Below are 22,449 nucleotides of genomic sequence, written 5' to 3'. Positions count from 1 at the left end.
TGGCATTGTTTGAAGACAAAACAAGCTAACTGTGATCCCTTTCATGAATGACCAGCCAACATACATTCATTTTCTAGGCATATACATTTTGAATGATCACTTATGCAATGCACCAAGAAGTTGGCAATGGTTACAGAAAGCTGGATGGTTAGAGACAATGGATTTCCATAGAAAATTTTAAATATTGGCAATAATAGTGAAATTAGAAATGGTATTTGCATCCAACAGTAAGATTTCCTAAATATGAAAAGTTCTCTTTTCAATTCTGGACACCTGAAGGTTCTTAAAAGGAATATTAAGTACCAATATTTTGTCATTTGTAACATCCAATCATGTGTCCGCAAATGTCATTTTATAACAGTAAGAAGTCTTACAACACCAGGTTAAAGTCCAATAGGTTTAATTCAAATCACTAGCTTTCGGGGCACTGCTCCTTCCTCAGGTGAATGAAGAGGTAGATTCCAGAAACATATATATAGACAAAGTGAAATATGCAAGACGATACTTTGAATGCGAGCATTTGGAAGTAATTAAGCCTTTACAGATCCAGAGAGAAGAGTAATCCCAGGTTAAAGAGGTGTGAATTGTTTCAAACCAGGACAGTTGATAGGATTTCCAAGCCCAGGCCAGATGGTGGGGGATGAATGTAATGTGACATGAATCCAAGGTCCCGGTTTAGGCCGTACTCATGTGTGCGGAACTTGACTATGAGCTTCTGCTCGGCGATTCTGCATTGTCGCGCGTCCTGAAGGCTGTCTTGGAGAACGCTTACCCGAAGATCAGAGGCTGAATGCCCTGACTGCTGAAGTGTTCCCCGACTGGAAGGAAACATTCCTGCCTGGCGACTGTCGTGAGATGTCAGTTCATCCGTTGTTCCATCCTAAACACATTAAAGAAGCTATCCCCTAAGGACAAACCCTCCACATACACAACACCTGCTCAGACGAGGAGGAGTGTAACAGACATCTATAGACGCTGAAAGATGCCCTCGTACGAACGGGATATGGTGCTCGACTCATTGATTGACAGTTCCAACGCGCCACAGCAAAAAACCGCACCGACCTCATCAGAGGACAAACACGGGACACAACCAACAGAGTACCCTTCGTCGTCTAGTACTTCCCCGGAGCGGAGAAACTACTACATCTTCTTCACAGCCTTCAACACGTCATAGATGAAAATGAACATCTTGCCAAGGCCATCCACACACCCCCACTACTTGCCTTCAAACTACCGCGCAACCTCAAACAAACCATTGTTTGCAGCAAATTACCCAGCCTTCAGAACAGCAACCACGACACCACACAACCCTGCCAGGGCAATCTCTGCAAGACATGCCAGATCATCAACATGGATACCACCATTACACATGAGAACACCACCCAGCAGGTACGCGGTACATACTCATGTGACTCAGCCAACGTTGTCTACCTCGTACGCTGCAGGAAAGGATGTCCCGAAGCGTGGTACATTGGCGAGACCATGCAGACCCTACGACAACGGATGAACGGACATCGCGTGGCAATTGTCAGGCAGGAATGTTCCCTTCTAGTCGGGGAACACTCAGCAGTCAAGGGCATTCAGCCTCTGATCTTTGGGTAAGCGTTCTCCAAGGCAGCTTTCAGGACCGCACGACAACGCAGAATCACCGAGCAGAAACTTATAGCCAAGTTCCGCACAAATGAGTACGGCCTCAACTGGGACCTTGGATTCATGTCACATTACATTCATCCCCCACCATCTGTCCTGGGCTTGCAAAATCCTACCAACTGTCCTGGTTTGAAACAATTCACACCTCTTTAACCTGGGATTACTCCTCTCTCTGGATCTGTAAAGACTTAATTACCAGCAAATGCTCGCATTCAAAGTATCGTCTTGCAAATTTGACTTTGTCTATATATATGTTTCTGGAACTTACTTGAGGAAGGAGCAGTGCTCCGAAAGCTAGTGATTTGAAACAAACCTGTTGGATTTTAACCTGGTGTTGTAAGACTTCGTGCAGTGCTCACCCTAGACCAACGCCGCATCTCCACATCGTGATTTTATAAAGTCAATACAAGTTTGTGCAAGGAAATATCAAGACTCAATAAGACCATCCCAGCTACACAGCTAGTCTCAGTGTGGTCATGATTACAGTAGCTACTGGCATTTCTTTCTGACATAATTGAATTACGTTTCTGAGATCAGCACTGGGCGGAATACTAATTGGTTCCCACGCTTTGGAGCAATGGGAAGTAATCAAAACTCTGACATACCACTTGATAGTTACTTGCAGGGTGATTTGAAAGGCACATTTTGGCATCTCATATTTTCTGTAATTGAACTGTTTCTTTGAAATGATAAAACACAATTACACTGAAGTTGGACTTCAGTTCGAGTTGCGATATTAGTAAACACGACATCATCACAATTGAAACAGATTGTTTAGTGCAATTCTTCATATGGCGTACCTTTTTTAAAAATCATAACAGAAGAGGACAAGAAAGGGCCATTTGACCCATTTAGCCAGATGTCTCCAGTATCCTAAAAGCCTCAAGTTTGCATTGAACCTCACTATTTTCATCTCTACTCATGTTCAACGCATGCTCAAAACTGACCATCTGTTAAGCGCAATAAACAAACCACACTTTCCTGCTCTGGCACAAGGTATTGCTTCATTCCACATGTCAATGTGCTTTGAAAAAATGATCAGAATTTTGCAGCTAGTTAAGAATTTACTTTTTTTGCCCTTAAACAAAAGCCCACTTTTCTGCTCTTGTGTAAACTACAGAAACTTTAACCAAAATAATGTTTGCTTTTAATAGCACAAATTCTCAAAATACTGAAAGTACTTCCTCAAATATGTGGCTTGGGATGTTACAAAGTGATGACACTTGAAACGAGCTTAGCTCATTGGCTGGAAAGTTGGTTTGTTATGCAGAGTGAGACCAACAGCGCAGGTTTAATTCCTGTACCAGCTGAGGTTATTCATGAAGGCTCCACCTTCTCAAACTTGCCCCTCATCTGAGGTTTGGTGATCCTCAGGTTAAATCATCACCAGTCAGCTCTCCCCCTCAAAAGGAGAAAGCAGTCTATGGTCACCTGGGACTATTGCCTCTTTACTCACTGATAGCCATTATAGACCTTGCTGTCCACAAATTGCCACATTTCCTACTTTAAAACAGTGACAGGACATCAAAAATGGCTGAAAAACACTTTGGGACATCCTGAGTTACATAGAAACGCAATTTTCATAGAATTTACAGTGCAGTGCAATCCTTTCTCCTTATCTCCAATTTTATCCCACACCATGTCTATCACCCGCATTGCTGCTGACCCACTTTCACAGCACTCCTCCTGACTCCCAGTGTTTCAACATGGGTTAAGACTGAAGAGCACAGTCATTCCTATCCCAGCGTCATTACCACGGTTGTGTCAGTGGATTTTGGTTCTCCAATTTCAAAACACTGAACGTTTTTAAGTTCTGACAGATCCTGAAAGTTATCTGTCTGAATGGTCAAGCATGCAGGATTCTGGGATTTTGTTTCAGATTTGATGCTTTCAGAGTGCTTTATAAGCCCAAACTGACTTGCCACCCAGTGAAGTAGAAGTGGATAAGAGAATCTGAACTACTCATCTGGGTGAAATACTTTGATCTCAAACTGTGGACATGGAAGGGCAGCATGGTGGCGCAGTGGGTTAGCCCTGCAGCCTCACGGCGCCGATGTGCAGGGTAGGTGGATTGGCCACGCTAAATTGCCCCTTAATTGGAAAAAATAAATTGGGTACACTCAATTTATTAAAAAGAACTGTGGATATGGAAAAGATTTTTTTTTAATATTTAGAGTACCCAATTCATTTTTCCCAATTAAGGGAAAATTTAGCGTGGCCAATCCACCTACCCTGCACATCCTTGGGTTGTGGGGGCGAAACCCACGCAAATACAGGGAGAATGTGCAAACTCCACATGGACAGTGACCCAGAGCCGGGATCGAACCTGAGACCTCGGCGTCGTGAGGCAGCATTGCTAACCACTGCGCCACCGTGCTGCCCGTGACATGGGAAAGATTAAAAGTTATTACTCACAACAAATAAAAACAGGGTTGTGGTCAAAGGTCATCTTTCTGATTTATTAATTTAATTTGTAATATTTGGAGAATATTAGGAGCACTGTCATAATGATGACAACCTTCCTTCCTGGTGGAATGGTCAACCTAGGCATTTGTCATCCACAATATTTGCCAAGTAATCCACTGATACAGAAACCAAGCAAACCCAATATTTACTTCATAAACATACAGCCAAGCACAAGCAGCATGCTGTCATCTAATAATAATTTATTTGTACCCAAATTCAGTCACCTTAACCGAAAGCTAAAGAATATTAAAATCTTAGTCTAGATTCTCTGCTGTCCGCTGGTGGTAGTGGGGTTGCCAATGCGGCGGAGTATCGGATTTAAAACGGGTTCGGAGCCCGTTTGCGATGCTCCGGCCCCCCTCGCTGGTGATGGGATCAGCGTTCACTCCTGCGCGCCAGCAGGAGGATGCAAATGGATTCTACTGATCCATTTTATCCGCTGAACGGGCCAGGCACTAGGTTTTCCGGACCCTCCTGATTCTCCGAACCTCTGGGCCTGGAATTATGTGGGTAGGGATCACTACTGGCATTTACCAGCGTGGCCCTGACGTGATGGACCTTACCATTGGCGAAGGAGGTAACCCAGAAGGGAGTTGCCCCCAAAGTCCACCTGAGGGCCATCCTTCACACCCCCTCCCCACGAATGCCACCCCCACCAGCCTGTCCCACGACCCCCTAAATATAGTGACCTCTGCAGAGATCCCCTGAATAGAGAGACCCCACTCCCCACAAAGCCCCCTAAATAGGGACAGCCCCACTCAGAGGCCCCCTACATAGGGAGATCACCCATATTATGTTAATTGCTATCAATGACCAGCGGGGCACTTCAAAATCATTTCAACGTGAAGAGGGGTGATTGAAATGCACTTAACTCTCTTTGAATTGGTTATTACTTGTAAACATTATGGTGACAGCACTTCAGTGTTACTGACCATGAAAAAGATGAAGGGAGCAAGGTTGTGTCTGTGGAAGCTGTCAATCACAGCCCACTAAAGAAAATGTATGAATAGTTTGTAGCTCAAGAACCTGAGGGGTTTAAACACAGATCACTGCTTTCTCTTTCCAGGAATTGACACATGGTGCTTCCTCAGTCTGAGCCAGCAGCGGCATGTCCAGGTAGTGTTACAATCATATTTATTTTCACTGCCCCTGTATGGACATTCAGGGAGTTTCTGGGGTGTCCGCCTATTCAGGGAGTCTCTGGGGGGGGGGTCTCCCTATTCAAGGAGTCTTGCGAGGGGAGGGGGCACAGAAAATCTGGTGGCAGGCTACTTTGCGATATGGTGGTAGGAGGGGCGGCTATTTTGCGATGCAAGGGTGGTGGCGAGACGTGGGACGTCGGTATTGGGCCAATTGCTCAAAATGGCAGTCCAGAAGCGCTTTACCCTCGTTAATCCCTTTTATTCCTCACCATGCATAAATTTGCATGGAGAGCCATACTGAATTGCTTCTGGTAGTGCAAATCAGTTCCAATTCAACTCCGGTGAGAGAACAGTCTCCCAAACTGAGATTCCCGGCCCTCGTACAATGAAACCTTTTTGGGATTTTTTTGTTTCAATTGTTTTGGAAAGCATGTTGACAAGTTTCACAAGTTTTGATGGAAAATCTATACTGAGTATTTTTTTTAAATAAATGAAGTCTAGTGAGGAAAAAGGCAAACACTGGGTTTGAGCGGGAAAGAAAAACACTGGGGTTAGAAAGAAAGTAACAATGTCAGACAGAGGAAGATTATTTGAGGGGAGGCTGTGTTTGGTCTCTTACTCTGCTCTGGAGGAGAGTGGGATGGAGGAGAGTGGGATGGAGCAGGTGGGCATGATAGATGAGAGGAATGGTCACTATCAGAGCCAGGGAAAGTGGAAGATACACAGGTTGAATGGATGTCTGTAATAGAAGAATTAGTCCTGGAAATATGGGTGTGATAGAGAGGGAAATGGGTTTTTGGAAGGAGACGGGTCTAAATGGGATCAAGGCAAGTGGATATGGAAGCTGAAGTAGTTGGGGGAAGAAGATAGAAAAGGAACAACTGAGCCACACCTTTCCCACAACTTCCATCTAAATAGCTGTTTTTCTCCCCAGTATTTCTACCACTACCTCAGACCCAAAAGGAAGAAGACAGAGAAATAAAAAAAGACAGAGTTAAGTTGAGAGCAGATGCAGAGAAGAGAATGAGGCAGCATGTTAAAGAGGAGACACAAAGAGAAACATCAACTCAAAAAACATCAAAGGAGAACGAGGATGCCCATATTCTCCTATCTATCAAGTACCACATCATAAGAGGTCAACTAGTGCATTAAAATTCTTCAATTTTTTTTGTCAGGTTCATTTCCGGTCGTCTGCTTTAGTCACATTTCTATAAGTAGTGCTTGAGTCACGCACAGCAATATCTCCTTGCAATTATTTTAATGGGTAACTCTATATTGCATAATGCTCTGATGGGCATTTTTTTCAATTTGTTCACTGAATGTGGACATACCTGGCGAGGCTTGCTATGAATACATCCTTCATAGTTGGTGATCCAATCTCCTTCATTACAAATACCAAACCTGTCTAAACCTGTTCACTGATTAAAATTACAACATTTTCCATATCCCCGTTGGCTTAGAATTCATTCAGTCATATATTTCAGACAAAATTCAGTATTCCATCATTTAACTCAATGTATAGCTCCTATCCATGAGCCACTTCACCATCGGCTCCATTTTCTACAAATCATACACACTCTGAGTCAATGTGGACCTTTCAGTAGACTCTGGCTTTTACATCTATCTACATTCTTCAGGTGGAAAAATTATCCACTTATAACATGGCCCTGTTTTTAATGACCACTCCATGACCCCTTTTATAGTAATATCAATATTCTACTTCTCCCATGAATTACAAACTTTTTCAAAAAATAGAACAGCAGAATAAAAGTTTAAGAACCTTCTAACAAAGTAACACATTGTGTAGTCTTTTGGCCACTTCCCCATCAAAATTTGTAGTCCCTGAAGATTGCTGAAAATGGTGTAAAGAGGGACAGTTGAAATCAATGGCAAATAATTCATCAACAGTCTTAAAATGTTCCTGCAAGATATTCTGGTGAGGTTTACACATTTCCCATGTAAAGAAAAAGAGAAAGAAATAATCTAACACTCCATGACCTCACTGCACCTTAAGTGGCAATATAATAATGTCAGAGCAATTGAACATCCACAGGCAACAAGACTTGCTTCAGGGCTTTTCCAATTGACTGTAATTACTTTATGGGAAGAATAGCTATAGATGGATGCACAAACGCGATCTCTGGCTATCTTACACTCAAGCTGTGTTGGCCAATCTAGAGAGCCCCCAAGGAAATTCTCGGTGCGAGTTCCTCCAAGTCAGTTCCTTACATATCTTACCAAATAATTATCTCCATGTTTGGATTTCAGCATCCGCGTTACATCCTGTAGATTATGGAAATACGTCTCTTCTGAACAGCCGGCAGGGAAAGATACAGCAATGATGCGCTCAGTAATGTAAGTCAGATCAAGCTCATAACCCTCCTCCATAATGTTGCCTGATTCCACACTCCTGCACACAAAAGAGAGAAATAATGCAATCATTTAAATGAAACACTGACTATTTCTTTGGTGACTTCAACATTTATTAAGTATTTGCTGAAAGAGGAGAGGAAAGGAGGAATAACTAAACATATTTAAAAACTAAGTTCAATATCAATGGGAAAAATAAAAGATTAAATAGTCTGGTTTGACTGAATGATAAGGTCTTTGTCGATGACAGCACATTACATGCACACAGATTCTAACAATAGTAACTTCAATTCATCCAACGTCACTTTGAAGAGATATAATGCAGTGATTCTGAAGCTATCCAGGGTTAAATCCCACCAAGAGTTCAGTAGCTACTCATGCAGTGAAATTCATTTAATAATCCAGGGGATCTGGATAGCATGAACAGCAGGTCATTGAGTTGCTTGAGAACAGGCTGATTACAAAGCTGAATGAGCATGGGTAGCACGGCACAATTTCAAAAGGGATAGTGTGTCAGTCAGTAGGAATTTCCATAGTAGGATTATTCAGAGATGTCAAAAATAAGAGTGTTGATTCTGGCTCCTCCCATCTCTCAACAAGCCAGCTGCAAAGAGCTTAGCCCCCACAATCAGGTGATGTCACACAATTTGAGATGGCATAATCCAGTGGATGTGAGGGAGCAGAAGCAGAACTGCTGATTATGATATATATCTTTTTGATCCAAATTGCGCACATTCCTGTTTGAGTAATTCACATCCAGACCTGCATTTTAAATAATTAGGATCATGTCCACAAACAAGTAGTAGTGGAATTACATTCTCTGACCAAGTATATTGAATTTCAGGTTATTGAGCAATAACGACCAGAACAAAAGTACAATTTTGAAAAGTGAAACTTTAAAGACACTAAACAAATTTACTTCAAAATATTACTAAAATAAAGAATCTACTTTTTAAACTGTTATGCTGAATACGAATGATGAATTGATAAAACAAATAATGTCAATTCTGCAGAAAGGCTCAAAATGCATGAATAGGGCATTTAAATAGTTGCACGAATGATTTGCATTCAATATCCATTGGAAAAAAGGAGAAAATTAAAAGTAGTTATTAAAATAGATTAAAAGCAATAAAAAAGTACATAAAGTGACTGTGGAATACATTTAAAATAAAACAGTAATTTGGAATATAAAAGCAGTTGCAATTTAAAAAAGGTCAATGCAAATTGCATGAATGATTGAGTTCAAAGCTTTAAATGGTTTACTCACAAGATCACTGACCATTCAGCCTAACTTAGTCAATCTATCCAAAAACATGCTACTGTCTTTCAATTGTGGCATTTAATTGCTCCTTGAATGATTCCAGGCCTTTTGACTTTATTATTATACCTAGAAATCCATTATTGTTATTGATAAATCTCTGAATGGGGAAGTATCTATCCTATATTTGGCCTTTCAGTAGTTAGAACTTGTGAACCTCGTCTTACTAATGTAATTGCAAGAGTAGGAAAATACATTTTCCAAATATACCTTCCCCATTTTCTGAATCATCTTATATAACTTTCACTTTCCTGGTGCTTCTTTGCAAGGTTGCTAAGTCCACATTTCTTTAGAATTATAGAATCACTACAATGAGAAAGAGATCATTTGGCCCATCAAGTCTGCACCAAACCTTCGAAAAACCACCCTATCTAGACCTCATCCCCATAACCCCACCCAACCTTTGGACACTTAGGGGTAATTTATCTTGGCCAATCCGTTTAACCTGCACATCTTTGGACTATGGGAGGAAACAGGAGCACCCGGAGGAAACCCACGCAGACATGGGAAGAATGTGCAAACTCCACACAGTCACCAGAGGTTGGAATCAAACTTCATAACTGTAAAAGCTTGACAGTGGCAGATAACTGATTGGGTGGTAAGAGGTCAGACTTGGAATAAAGGGAATGTGTTCTGACTGTCAGTGTGTAACAAGTTGTACTCCCGAGGGATCTGTACTGGTTTTTTGCCATGTATAATCAATGACTTGCATGAAGAAATAAAAGTGTTGCATATCTAAATTTGAAGATGGGAAAAGGAAGTTACTGTAGTATGAGGAGTTAATAGAATAGTTATGTAAATAAGTTACTGAGGTAGATCATCATGTAACAGTGACATCAACAGTCATGTGCTTGACAAGAGAGACGGAACAGTCTGTACTCATAAGCGGCACAAGTATTCTGTAACTTATCTTACATGGCAGCAGTGGTGGCAACACCAATCTAATGAAGGGTTGGTGCCATTGAGAGGATACCAAGGCGAGAAAGTGCAAGAAAACGGGGTAGAATTAAGAATCCACTAACGTACCTCAGGAGGCAGCAACCGGTGACAATGTCAGCACCCAGCGACCAGTCACTTTTCCTACCTTGCCCATTTGAATGTCTTGAGGGGCCACAAAGAGGCCAAAAATAGGAGTTATGGAAGAAACAACAATTGGGCCTCCACGCCAAAGGGCAGTAGCATCAGGTTGGTTAATTCCTTTCACGTTATTGGACCAGTCACCAACAATGTCCTCTTGAGACAGAGGCAACAGTAAAGCTCTTTTACTGTGTTTTCCAGAATCACTGAACTTTCAAACCATTTTAACCCATCTTTTTCACATCAGGGTTGTAAAACCTCATTAAAATGAATATATACAAATAAGCCCAAAGAACCTGAAAGTCTTTGGGCTCAAGTCTGTCCAGACACCCAATGCAACTCATAAAGAAACTTAAATGAAATGAAACCATTTGTACCTTCTTTAGCATACATACAAACACACAAATTCAACTTAATATTATACATCGTTCATATCTATATATATATATATATATATATATAGATATAGATATGAACGATGTATAATATTAAGTTGAATTTGTGTGTGCGTATGTATGCTAAAGAAGGTACAAATGGTTTCATTTCATTTAAGTTTTTTTATGAGTTGCATTGGGTGTCTGGACAGACTTGAGCCCAAAGACTTTCAGGTTCTTTGGGCTTATTTGTATATATTCATTTTAATGACTGGTTAATTACCACTATGTATGTCTATATATATATATATATATAGACATACATAGTGGTAATTAACCAGTTTGAAATAACTACCCGAGTAAGACGACAATCCCTCCAGATAAGATAGGCCATGAAACCAGCATAAGAAACAGTTACAAAGGGAGGTGCAGACACAAATATGGTGGCTAAGAATTCAGTCTGAGCAAGCGTGAGGCAATACATGTCAGGTCCAAGAAAGGCGAATTAAAATATTTTTGTTACAGGAAGAGATAAGGGGCGGAATTCTCCCTTCCCCACGTGGCGTGGGAGAATCGTGGGAGGGCCTCCCGACATTTTTTACGCCCCCCTGGCGCCCCCAGCAATTCTCCCCCCCCCCCCCCGGCTCGGAAAAATCGCCGCTCGCCATTTTTCACGGCGAACGGCGATTCTCCGAGCCCGATGGGCCCACCCTTCACGCCAGTTTCACCACGGCAGCAACCACACCTGGTCGCTGCATTCGTGAAACGGGCGCCAGATGCCGTCTGCGCACTGATGTCATCCGCGCCGTTTCCGCTAAATTGCCCCTTAATTGGAAAAAATAACTGGGTACTCTAAATTCATTTAAAAAGTATTCTAATTGGCTGAGGGAATTTTAGTCTTTATTGCAAGGCGATTGGAATGCAAAGGGGAGGAAGTTATGCTTAGTGTACAGAGCCTTAATTAGACCATACACGAGTACGCCATTCAGTTTTGAGTGCTATACTTCCTCAAGGGTACATTTGGATTTGAAGGAGGATACCACGCTTAAAATATTAGATTATAATAATAATTAGAATAAAGAGGAGTCAAAGTTGTGGTAGCACAACCCCTTTCAGGGCTTGATCGACCAGGTGACTGGCTTGGGGCCAATTGGGAGCAGGACCCCAGGGAGTGTGGACACCAGAGCCGAAGTGACCAAACCATTTATATTGAGTTCTGTGCCTGTCACTTAACTCCTTTGGTTTTCATCAATAAACCCGTTTGCTAACTACTGGAAGCCTCCAGTGTATGTTTCGAATCACCTCAACAAGATAAAAGATCTGATCGCAGCCTACAATATGTCCTGAATTGAGAGGGGAAGGAAGGAGCTCTTGAGAAAGGAAATAAACACCGATTAGAGTCGGGAATCATTGAAACATGAGTGAAAATGAGAGTCTGCAGGCCCCAAGCATATAACTTAAATACGAGCTTCACATCTCTGGAAGCACCCGACTCAAATACCTTTGATCAGATAGTTAAGCTGGACAAAGTACACTTCAATCCAAGACACTTGATTATCCTCAAACATAATAAATTTTACTCTGCGGTCAGGGACCATGAAGAGTCCATCTCAGCCTTCATAGCCTGACTTAGTCAGTTTGCTGAGCACTGCGGGTTCCAGACCTTGTTTAGTGGCATGTTACGCGGTTGGCTGGTTTATGGGTTCCATAACCACAACATCCAGAAGAAACTCCTGCCTGTAAAGTTGGAAAAAGTGATCGAGATAACTGAAGGGTCACAGTGTGCTGAGAAAGGCACCACCAAGCTCCAAAGCATGGCTGAAGGGGGGGGGTGGGGGGTGTCAATCAAGTATGAGCTGGTATGGCTGCAAGGTGTGTGGAAGGATGAATAGGCACAGCAGGGAACTAGACATGGTCCTTGGGACTGGACTGGAGTCAAAGTCCTGGGAAAAGGATGGGGTCCCAACCCAAGTCAGAGGTGAACTGCTATCGTTGTGGGGGAACCATCCCATAGAAATCTGCCAGGTTCGGGAGTTTGTGTTTCCAATGCAATCGCAGGGGTCACTTTCAAGCATGTTGCCTTAAAAGGCAAAGCACGTCAATGCAAAGAAATACTACAGCAGCAGCAGTCCACAACACCACTGAACATAGTGGAGAACTCTGAAGATGAGCATGCAATGTAGCGGTTGAATGCAGTCCAGCTGAATAAGATGGCCCCAATTGAAATTGTCCGAAAAGTAAACATCATACCCTTCATAATATAAATCAACACCGGGGCTTCGGTGACTGTTGTGGGAGAACTGACTTTCAAGTATATCCGTAATGGAACTCAGATGTGAAGTTTCAACAGTACCACAGCCAAGCTTTCCATGTACATTGGGTAAATCCTTGGAACCACCAACACACAGTGGCGTACAAAGAACAAGAGGCTAATCTGTCGTTGGTCGTCGTGGAAGAGCACAGACCCAGCCTGATGGAAAGAGACTGGTTGCAATAGATTAGGCTGAATTGGCTGGAAATGTTTTAAATTCACAATGGCATCCTCCAAGATGGTCTGAGTAGGTATGAGGACGTTTTTCGCATCAAAGCCAAAATCTATGTCAATTCAGATTCAACGCCCAAGTTCTTTCGAGCCACACCGGTGCCCTATGCGCTGCATCAGGAAGTTGGAGTGTGACTAAAAGATGAGAAGAGTTGGGCATAATTAGACCAGGTCCGTTCTCCAAGTCGGCAGCATCCATAGTCTCAGTTCTCAAAACGGATCATTCGATAAGGATTTGTGGGGACTACAAACTAACCATAAATTAGGCTTTGACAAAGAGTCATCGGACTCGAAACGTTAGCTCTTTTATCTCCCAACAGATGCTGCCAGACTTGCTGAGATTTTCCAGCATTTTCTCTTTCGTTCCAGATTCCAGAATCCACAGTAATTTGCTTTTATCCATAAATTAGGCTGCCCAGGTGGAGAGGTACCCAATTCCCCGGATTGGCGACCTCTATGGAAAGTTGGCAGGGTGGGCCTCCAATTTGGTGAGATCCAAATTGGATCTCAGCCATGAATACTTGCAATTAGAATTGGACAAGGAATCCCAGACGTTTGTCACAATAAACATCCGCAAGATGTGCATTCCTCGGCCGCAGAAAAATACTTTTCACTGTACTTCAGTACATGTGACAATAAACCAAATCAAATCAGATCACTATTCCAATGTACAACAGAAAATCTCTCCCAAGGAATTCCCAAGATTATAGTCTACATCGACGACATTCTAGTCACTAGCACCGGCCCTAAAGAGCATATATATTAGCCTGGAGGAAGTGATAAAGAGGTTTCAGAGGAAGCACGGTGGTGCAGCGATTAGTACTGCTGCCTCACGGCTCCAAGGTCCCAGGTTTGATCCCAGCTCTGGGTCACTGTCCGTGTGGAGTTTGCACATTCTCCCTGTATCTGCGTGGGTTTCGCCCCCACAACCCAAAGATGTGCAGGGTAGGTGGATTGGCCATCCTAATTGCCCCTTAATTGGAAAAAATGAATTGGGTACTCTAAATTTATGAAAATAATAAAAAAAGAGGGTCTAGAACGTGGGGGTCGGTCTCAAATGCGCAATATGTACTTTCAAGGCCTCCAAAGTGACATAGCTAGGATTTCACTTTCATGCAACAGATTTGCATCCCCTGAAGGTCCCAGCCCCCAGAAATGTTAGTGAGCTCAAATCCTTCCTCGGTGTGGTAAATTATTGTAGAAGATTCATTTTGAATTTAGCCACAACATTGGCACCATTACACCAGCTACTAAAGAAGCTTCGGCGTTGGCAATGGAGGGAGCCCCAAGGGATAGCTTTTTGAGTGGTGAAGCAAGCTTTATAGTTCTCGAACATCTTGGCTCACGTCAGCCCTGGGAAACTGACTATGCTCAAGTGATGTATCCCACCTCACATGAGGTGCATCTCCTTACGGGACACGGGCAGTATTATCCCACAAAATGGTTCTGAGCACCCTCTCATTTTGCCTTAAGGACCCTTTCCGAGGCGGAACAGAACTATACCCAAATCAAGGAGGAGAGCTTAGCAATCGTATATGGTGCGAAGAAATTCCACCAATATGTGGGTGGACGGTAATCTGACATAATCACCAACCATACATCAATAATGGAATTTTTAGGGAAGACAAGCCAATACCGCCAATCGCCTCGGCTAGGATTAAGCATTGGGCCTTGCTGCTGGTGTCTTACAATCAGGGGCTGTTTAGCACAGGGCTAAATTGCTGGCTTTGAAAGCAGACCAAGCAGGCCAGCAGCACGGTTCGATTCCTGCAACAGCCTTCCTGAACAGGCGCCGGAATGTGGCGACTAGGGGCTTTTCACAGTAACTTCATTTGAAGCCTACTCGTGACAATAAGCGATTTTAATTTCATTCATCAGGCTTTCCAGCTCCAGCTCGGCACACAGAATGCAATGCAGATGCATTGAGCTCACTCCTCCTGCCAAAGACCATCCCACTGCCACCAATACCACAGGAGATTATATTGGCTTTGAACATCTAATGCAGCCTGCCAGTGTCAGACAGACACAGTCGTAACTGGAGCCAGAGACCTCATCCTATCAAAGGTGAAGCGAATGATAGAGACCCAGTGGCACTATTAGAAATCTGAGTAATTAAGACCCTATTTTACCCGTCAGGATGAACTGACCTGTGGGATGGTGATCTTATGGGTATCACCAGTAGTCGTTCCACTTACAGCCGGGGACCCCGTTTACAGGAGCTGCATAGTCCCCAGGGCAGACAAAGATGAAGATGCTGGCACACAGCTTTGTGTGATGGCCAGGTACTGATAAAGCGATTGAAGAATTGACACAACAGTGCCACCCTCGTCAAATGCAGCAGTACCTTCCTCTGTTGGCAACTCTCCGCCCTTGGGATTAGCCATGTCACCCGTGGACCCGTGTCTATATAGACTATGCTGACCATTTCATGGGTAGGATGTTTTTAGCTTTGGAGGTTGCCCACTCTAAGTGATTGTCTATGCAGGGGATGTGAACCACAACCTTGTGCCGAGTGTTCACCATTCATGGACTTCTGGAATCCACCATGTCGGACAATGGCACCCCTTTTACATGCGATGACTTCCATGTTTTTGTCCGAGCCAATGGCATACGACATACGAGGATGCCCCCATACTACTTGACGTCTAACGTTTGGCTGATAGGGCCATTCAGACCTTCAAGAATGCAATGTGGAAATAATCTAACAAACCACTTTGCCAATGATTGGCCAACTTTTTATTCTCTTATAACTCAACCCCCCACACCACCACAGGGGATCACACCTGCTGAGCTGTTCATGGGCTGTCACCTCAGAACCTGGTTGGATCTGGTGTCTCCCAATTTGCCGGGGAGGGTAGAGGCATTCAGGCTCCCCAGAGAAGTCAACTGGCTGTGCAGAGGGACGACATGTGGGGGACCCAGTTTTAGTTCATAACTCCACCTCTGAGCCGCGTTGGTCAGCTGGATGGACTGTAGCTCAGTCAGGGCCTGTGTCATACGTGGTCAGTGTAAATGGATGAACTGGCAACAGGTACGTTAACCACTTCAGGAGTTGGGGAGTGGCGATCCCCAGTTTGGAGCCAATATGTTCCACTAGTGTTATCGACACTCCTGTAAATGTTTGCAACCAAAGAGAGCTGAGGACTTCTGAATCCACTGAGCCAGCTGCACCTGTGGAAGCCAGAGAAATCAATTCTCCTGTCATTGAGGCAGTGCCTCCTGAAGTGTCACTGGCTTGAAGGATGCCGAGCCTGTGGGCAGGCTGCGGAGGTCTACGAGGACTCGAAGGTCTCCAGACCCATTGACTTTTTGATGGACTCTTTCCCCTCTTGTCTTTTATTCTGTTTGTAAACTTTGTAAATAGCGTTAGTGTATTATTTTATAAGGGACTTAAGAGGGGATGGATGTGGTAGCACGACCACTTTAAGGGGGCAGGCTCAACGGACTATCTGAACGGCTTGAGACCGATCATGCTGGAGTGTGCGAGCCCCATCCTGGGGGCAGGACACCAGGCAGTGTGGATCCCAGACTGAAGTGACCAGGCCTGTTATATTGAGTTCTATGCCTGTTACTTAACTGCCTTTGCCTTTCATCAATAAACCCCTTTGTTAATGACTGGAAACTTCCAGTATATGTCTCGAGCCAACATACAAGTAGATGCAGAAAAGCTATTGCTTCTGACAAAGGGGACAATCTTAAAATTAGAGCTGTGTCATTTTGGAATGTAATCAGAAGACAAATTTTTCACGAAGAGGGTACAGGAAATCTGGAACCCTCCTCCAAAAAGACTGGGGCGTGTTAGTTAATATTTTCAAGAATGAATTCAGCAGATTTTTGAAAATTAGGTAATTGTCTCAAAAGTGGAACAAAAAAGGTAAATGGAGTTGAGCTTCAGATAAGTTAGTGGCAGAAAGGACCACAACAGAAAGCAGGATTAGGCTGGATAGCTCTTCTTTGGTTGGCAAGACATGACACAAAATTTACAACGTACAAGGCCTATGTTTAGCCTATGTTTAGCCTATGTTTCTTTAACAGATTCCTGGGGCTGAATGGCTGACTCCAGATCCTATTTCACGATTAGTCTTATAGTTCTCATGATGTTTTTCACTGCATCTACCACTTGAATGCTTTCTTTGTGTCTCGGTGACTAGAACTGAACACAATACTGGAGATGCAATCTGAATACAGCACGGTACAGCTCGAGCAGATCTATTCAGGACTTGCTTTCTTATTATTTCACTACACATGTCAACATTCTATTGGCAGTGCTTATTGTTGATTTGCATTGTTTGGACACGGAGGGCAGAATTTAATGCCCCCTCCTGTGGTGAGTTTGGTAGCAGGTGAGGAGGCATGTGGGTGGGGACCCCAATGTTTTCCCGGAATGGCCCCAATTAAGTCTGTGGCGAGAAGGCCCACTGATGCCCTTAAATGGGGAATTAATCCCAGTGCTACGGTCTTCACCCAACATTGGGTGGAGGACTTACAACACGGGTACTCCAAAAAGCAAAGGCGCATCAGCAGCGACTACGGACCACAGAATCGTTACAGCACAGAAGGAGGCCAATTGGCCCATTATGTTTGCACCAGGTCTCCGAATAAGCCACTAACTACGTGATGTACTCCCACCTTTTTCTCATAACCTGGTATGCACTTCCTTTTCCAATAACTATCCAACTTCCTTTTGAAAGCTTCAACTGAACCTGCGTCCAGCACATTCTCTGCGTTCCATGCCTTAACCACTCACTGTGTGAAAAAGATTTACCTCATTACTTTTGTTTCTTTTACCAATTACTTTATATCTGTGCCCTCTCATTCTCAAACCTGCCACGAATGGAACAGCTTTTCTCCCATCCATGCTGGATTTCACGTGGCGGGCCGGAGGGTGGGGGAGGGTGACTTGGAACCCCTTAATTCAGTGAATAGGGGACACAGGAAAACCAAATGATATGATTGCAAAGCATTTTAGGCTAGCATTTTAGGTCATGTCACTGCTGATATTAATTAATCTCTGACGCATTGGATTTGGTAACTCATCCTCCCCCACTTGCCGACATTAAAACACACCATTTAAAATGAGAAAAGATCAATGAAACGGAAACAATGTTGAAAGTACACAGAAAACTAATTGTCAGGCATGCAAAGTCACTCAGTATTCGGCATGCCACTGTGATGATGCAGCAATTCTCTGAACTTTTCCGAGTCGGGCCAGGTAGGTTCAAGGGTTGCTGAGCCACTCAGAGCGCGGCAACAAAATTGGATTTGGATTTTTCGGATTTGTTCGTTTACTGTCACGTGTACCGAGGTACAGTGAAAAGTATTGTTCTGTGTACAGTTCAGACAGATCATTCCATACATGGAAAGAAAATCCATAGGGCAAACATAAAATACACAATGTAAATACATAGATATAAGTGTCGGGTGAAGTATACGGAATGTAGCACGACTCAGTAGAGAAGATGTGTGAAGAGATCAGATCAGTCCATAAGAGGGTCATTTAGGAGTCTGCTAACAGCGAGGAAGAAATGGTTTCAGACACCACCAATTTCCAGGTAGCCTGATTTGAGGTACTCGACCTGCACATTGGAAGTGTCATCCAATACACCGTCTCTCTTCATTTTGGTTTCACCTAGAAGTCTGTGCAATTTTTAATTAGATTTCTGAATCTAATACATATCAGAGCACCACCCTGCTCAGGGATTTGCAGCTGGGGCCTCCGATCCACTTAGAGACCCCCACGAATATCGTTCCATCTATTTCATAGAATTTACAGTGCAGAAGGAGGCCATTCAGCCCATCGAGTCTGCGCCGGCTCTTGGAAAGAGCACCCTACCCAAGGTCAACACCTCCACCCTTTCCCCATAACCCAGTAACCCCACCCAACACTAAGGGCAATTTTGGACACTAAGGGCAATTTATCATGGCCAATCCACCTAACCTGCACATCTTTGTGACTGTGGGAGGAAACCGGAGCACCCGGAGGAAACCCACGCACACACGGGGAGGATGTGCAGACTCCGCACGGACAGTGACCCAAGCCGGAATCGAACCTGGGACCCTGGAGCTGTGAAGCGATTGTGCTATCCACAATGCTACCGTGCTGCCCACTGGCCCCCATTTGAGAGAGACTGGAGGGGAGGGAGAGAGAGAGAGAGAGACAGGCGGGGGGGGGGGGGGGAAGAGAGAGACGGGGGGGGGGGGAAGAGAGAGACTGGGGGGGGGGGGGAAGAGAGAGACTGGGGGGGGGGAAGAGAGAGACTGGGGGGGGAGAGAGAGACTGGGGGAAGAGAGAGACTGGGGGAAGAGAAAGACTGGGGGAAGAGAAAGACTGGGGGGGGGAAGTGACAGACGGGGGGGGGAAGAGAAAGACTGGGGGAGGACGAGAGCGACTGAGGAGGGGGGGAGGGTGCTTGAGAGGGAGGAGGATGTGGGAGAACGAAAGAGACTGGGGCTGCTGCTCAAAGTAAATAGCCCTGGTAAATACAATTTATTTTCATTATCTACAGTTTCCCACCCCAGGAATTATCCTGGGCAAACTGTATTCCCTTTGCTGGAATGTCTGATCTACGAACATAACACAATGTATGGCATTCTATTTTATAGCTTTGTCTACATGCTCTCTTGTTGAAATTAGTTTAAAGTTGGGCAATTGATAGCTCAATCATGATTTAAATAATTGATGGAATAGCTGAAGACATCGATAACAATGTAACACAGCTACAAATACCATGCAAAGATATTTAGTTTTGGAAAACCTCATGGGTTGATTGTGATTTGAAAGTTCCTTTGTAATACTTACTGAGATAAGTTATTGTGACTGAAAGATGAGCTCTTCAGAAAGTTGTTTGGAGCCTGGAATTATTAAAAAAAAGTTAAGTTAGCAACTGTAGATAAAACTGAACATTAAATATGCATAATAAAGATGTGAACCCAAGATTTTTAATCACATTTGAGCTGATATTTGTGTTCAAATAGCATAATATCTCTATTTTGAAAGGATAATTTGGCTGAGAAATAAATGGTTTTAAATTCCAATAGATACTTCCTATGTTTTCACAGCTAATGAGTTTTTGGTGTCAGTGACACATCCTTCTCTTTTACCCGGTTTAATCAACCAAGGTATTCTCCTGATTTTCTTCATGTTGTGAGCACAAGATAAAACAATTATCCCTTTATCTTGCAAGATTTAATATGCCTAAACCATTGGAACACATCAATTTTAATTACTTCACTTATCAAGTGTTGGTTTGAGACACTTCATTCTGCTCCAGTGAGGTTATACAAGTGGCTGGACACAGGATGCATCAGACAATCTTGACATCATTGACTAAATCTTAACTAAACATTATATTTTAAAATTGTGTAGTTGGAGAATATTTTTGAGTTAACAAATAAAAATTGATGAAAAAAATGTAAAGCATTGACAATTAAGAGACTTAGTAATTTTGTAAACCTGGCAGAAGTCACTTGAACCAGAGGTTGCAGGCTACATTTCTCCTTTTATTTTATTGCTGCCAAAATGGAACTCATCGGATTTTAGACGAAATGAAATAAAGCATACTGAATATATTCAATTTTCTTTGGTCAGCTTATTGGCCTAAAATAAAGAAAGTATTTGTAGGGCAATGGAATGAGATTTGTTCGATTTCTCAGTTGGCATGGTCACTGAAGGGTTAAGAGGCCACGTTCTGGGCTGAAAAATTCTACGAAGCAAGGCCACACAAGATCACGGAATAAGAACACTGAAGAGGCAACTGAAACAAAGACAATATCCGAACATGATAAGAAAGTAGTGGTCATGGGGAATTATTTGTTCAGACGATTGCACATCTATGTGTTGCATAATGATGATATTTTCAGGATGAGGAACTGTCCACTATAGCTAGAGTAATATACTCTACATTGAAGAAAAGTTTAGAAGGGATGCTGATGGGGTCAGGAAGGGATGCAAAGGAGAGGGTAAAATAATATAGTGATCTTTAGGGATACTGGAGGACTGTGTCAAAGCCCAAATATGCAGAATGAAAAGTAACGTCCCTTGGCAGACTTCAGGTTTCGAGAGATGAAGGGGGTTCACAAAGAAACTTGAGAGTATGAAGCAGTATCTGGCAATCTTGTGCAAAAAGCAGCAATCCTGCCATCATAATAATAATAAAAAAATAACTGGGAATACGTCCTGAACAAAAAAGGCAGATACAGGAGAGACAAGCTCCATTATCTAAATGAATCAAGAATAAAGAGATGTAGAAAGAACTTTGAGAAAGAAATGAGAAAATATTTAAACCAGATGTACAGGATGTATAAACCCGATGTATACGCAGCTGACAGATTGCTAGATGAGACAGGTGAGACTGTTTGTAGGACAGAAGGTAGGTGAGAAAGTCTTGGTGCAAAATCTCAAAGTATTGCTGCTGAAATGGTGATCAGGTAAAGATGAACATTGGGGGAATATGGATGTCAGTAAAGTTATTACAAGATACATGGAGGTGAATGTTAGAAACATTAGATATAAAAATGCCAAAGCTGTAGACTGCACTGGCATCAGGAAACTAGAATGTCATAGGAATACATGGCAAACTCCAGAGCATAGCATTTAGGGGCAAAGTCCCCATCTTTCTGAAGCACTGAAGCATGACTTCTGCTACTGCTTGGGCCACATACCAAAAAATCAATCAGGACACAAGTCGGGTCTAACTGTTCACAAAAGATTTTCGGTACCCAACCACTCAATTACTGCTCCAGAATCAGAGTTCAACGGGTGGAATATGCAGCTTTCTCTTTCTGCTTCAAAAATCCTTCCTGCTTCTCTTTCACTTTCGTAAAAAACAAAATGCTGTGCATGCACAAGTTATTATTTCAAAGCTTATAATCTGGTAACGTTCTCAGATGTGGAGTAGCATCAGTGAACAGAGTAAGAGCATTTTTACGCGTTTGTGTCATACACACAGATGTAAAATGTAATTACAGAACGGGCAAACAGGATTTTGCTTTTCCTTCAAAATACTCAGGTAACTTTGAACTTTGCTGCCTGGATGGTAACTTGACAAAGCAGAATGTGCTTTACGGAAATTACTTGGGCAATGATTTTAATAGTACAAAAAATTTGATAAGTTCAACAACTACAACAGACCACCTTTTACATAGAGAACAATTTATTTATTTTTATCCTAAGAAGCATCATAGGACCATCATTGAAACAAAATTCGTTGCAAACCAGATTGGGACAAGCAACCAAAAGCTAGGTCAGAGATAGATTTTAAGGAATGAAGAGGCTGGAGTAGGTTGTGGAAGTGAGAAGGGGCAAGTTTGAAGTGATTTAAAAGCAAGGCTTTACAAGACGTCCACTTCGACTGATTACTACCAAGGCAGTAACATTTAAAGTAATCCAAAGTGTATATCAATGAATAGTTTTTGAAATGATAATAATCTTGATGCGGATTTTTATCATCTATTCAGTCATATTCAGTAAATGATGTTCTGCTGAGCAGCAACTTTCATGTGCACCACACA

The 22,449-nt window shown here is 42.9% G+C and overlaps 1 protein-coding gene across 7 annotated transcripts in view; it reads right to left on the bottom strand.

The window, feature by feature from the left end:
• Positions 1-22,449, bottom strand: part of LOC119966295 (tensin-3-like) — a 533,488-nt gene that overhangs the window by 191,443 nt on the left and 319,596 nt on the right. For all 7 annotated transcript variants that reach the window (XM_038797763.1, XM_038797764.1, XM_038797766.1 and 4 more), the window contains 2 exons: positions 19,739-19,791; positions 7,497-7,668 (listed from right to left, as the gene is read on the bottom strand). In XM_038797763.1, coding sequence (XP_038653691.1) covers positions 7,497-7,668; positions 19,739-19,791 — 225 coding nt within the window. The remainder of the gene's footprint in view (positions 1-7,496; positions 7,669-19,738; positions 19,792-22,449) is intronic.

This window comes from Scyliorhinus canicula, chromosome 5 (genome assembly GCF_902713615.1).
Source record: "Scyliorhinus canicula chromosome 5, sScyCan1.1, whole genome shotgun sequence".
Lineage (NCBI taxonomy): Eukaryota > Metazoa > Chordata > Chondrichthyes > Carcharhiniformes > Scyliorhinidae > Scyliorhinus > Scyliorhinus canicula.
This window is presented reverse-complemented; position numbering and strand designations above follow the sequence as displayed.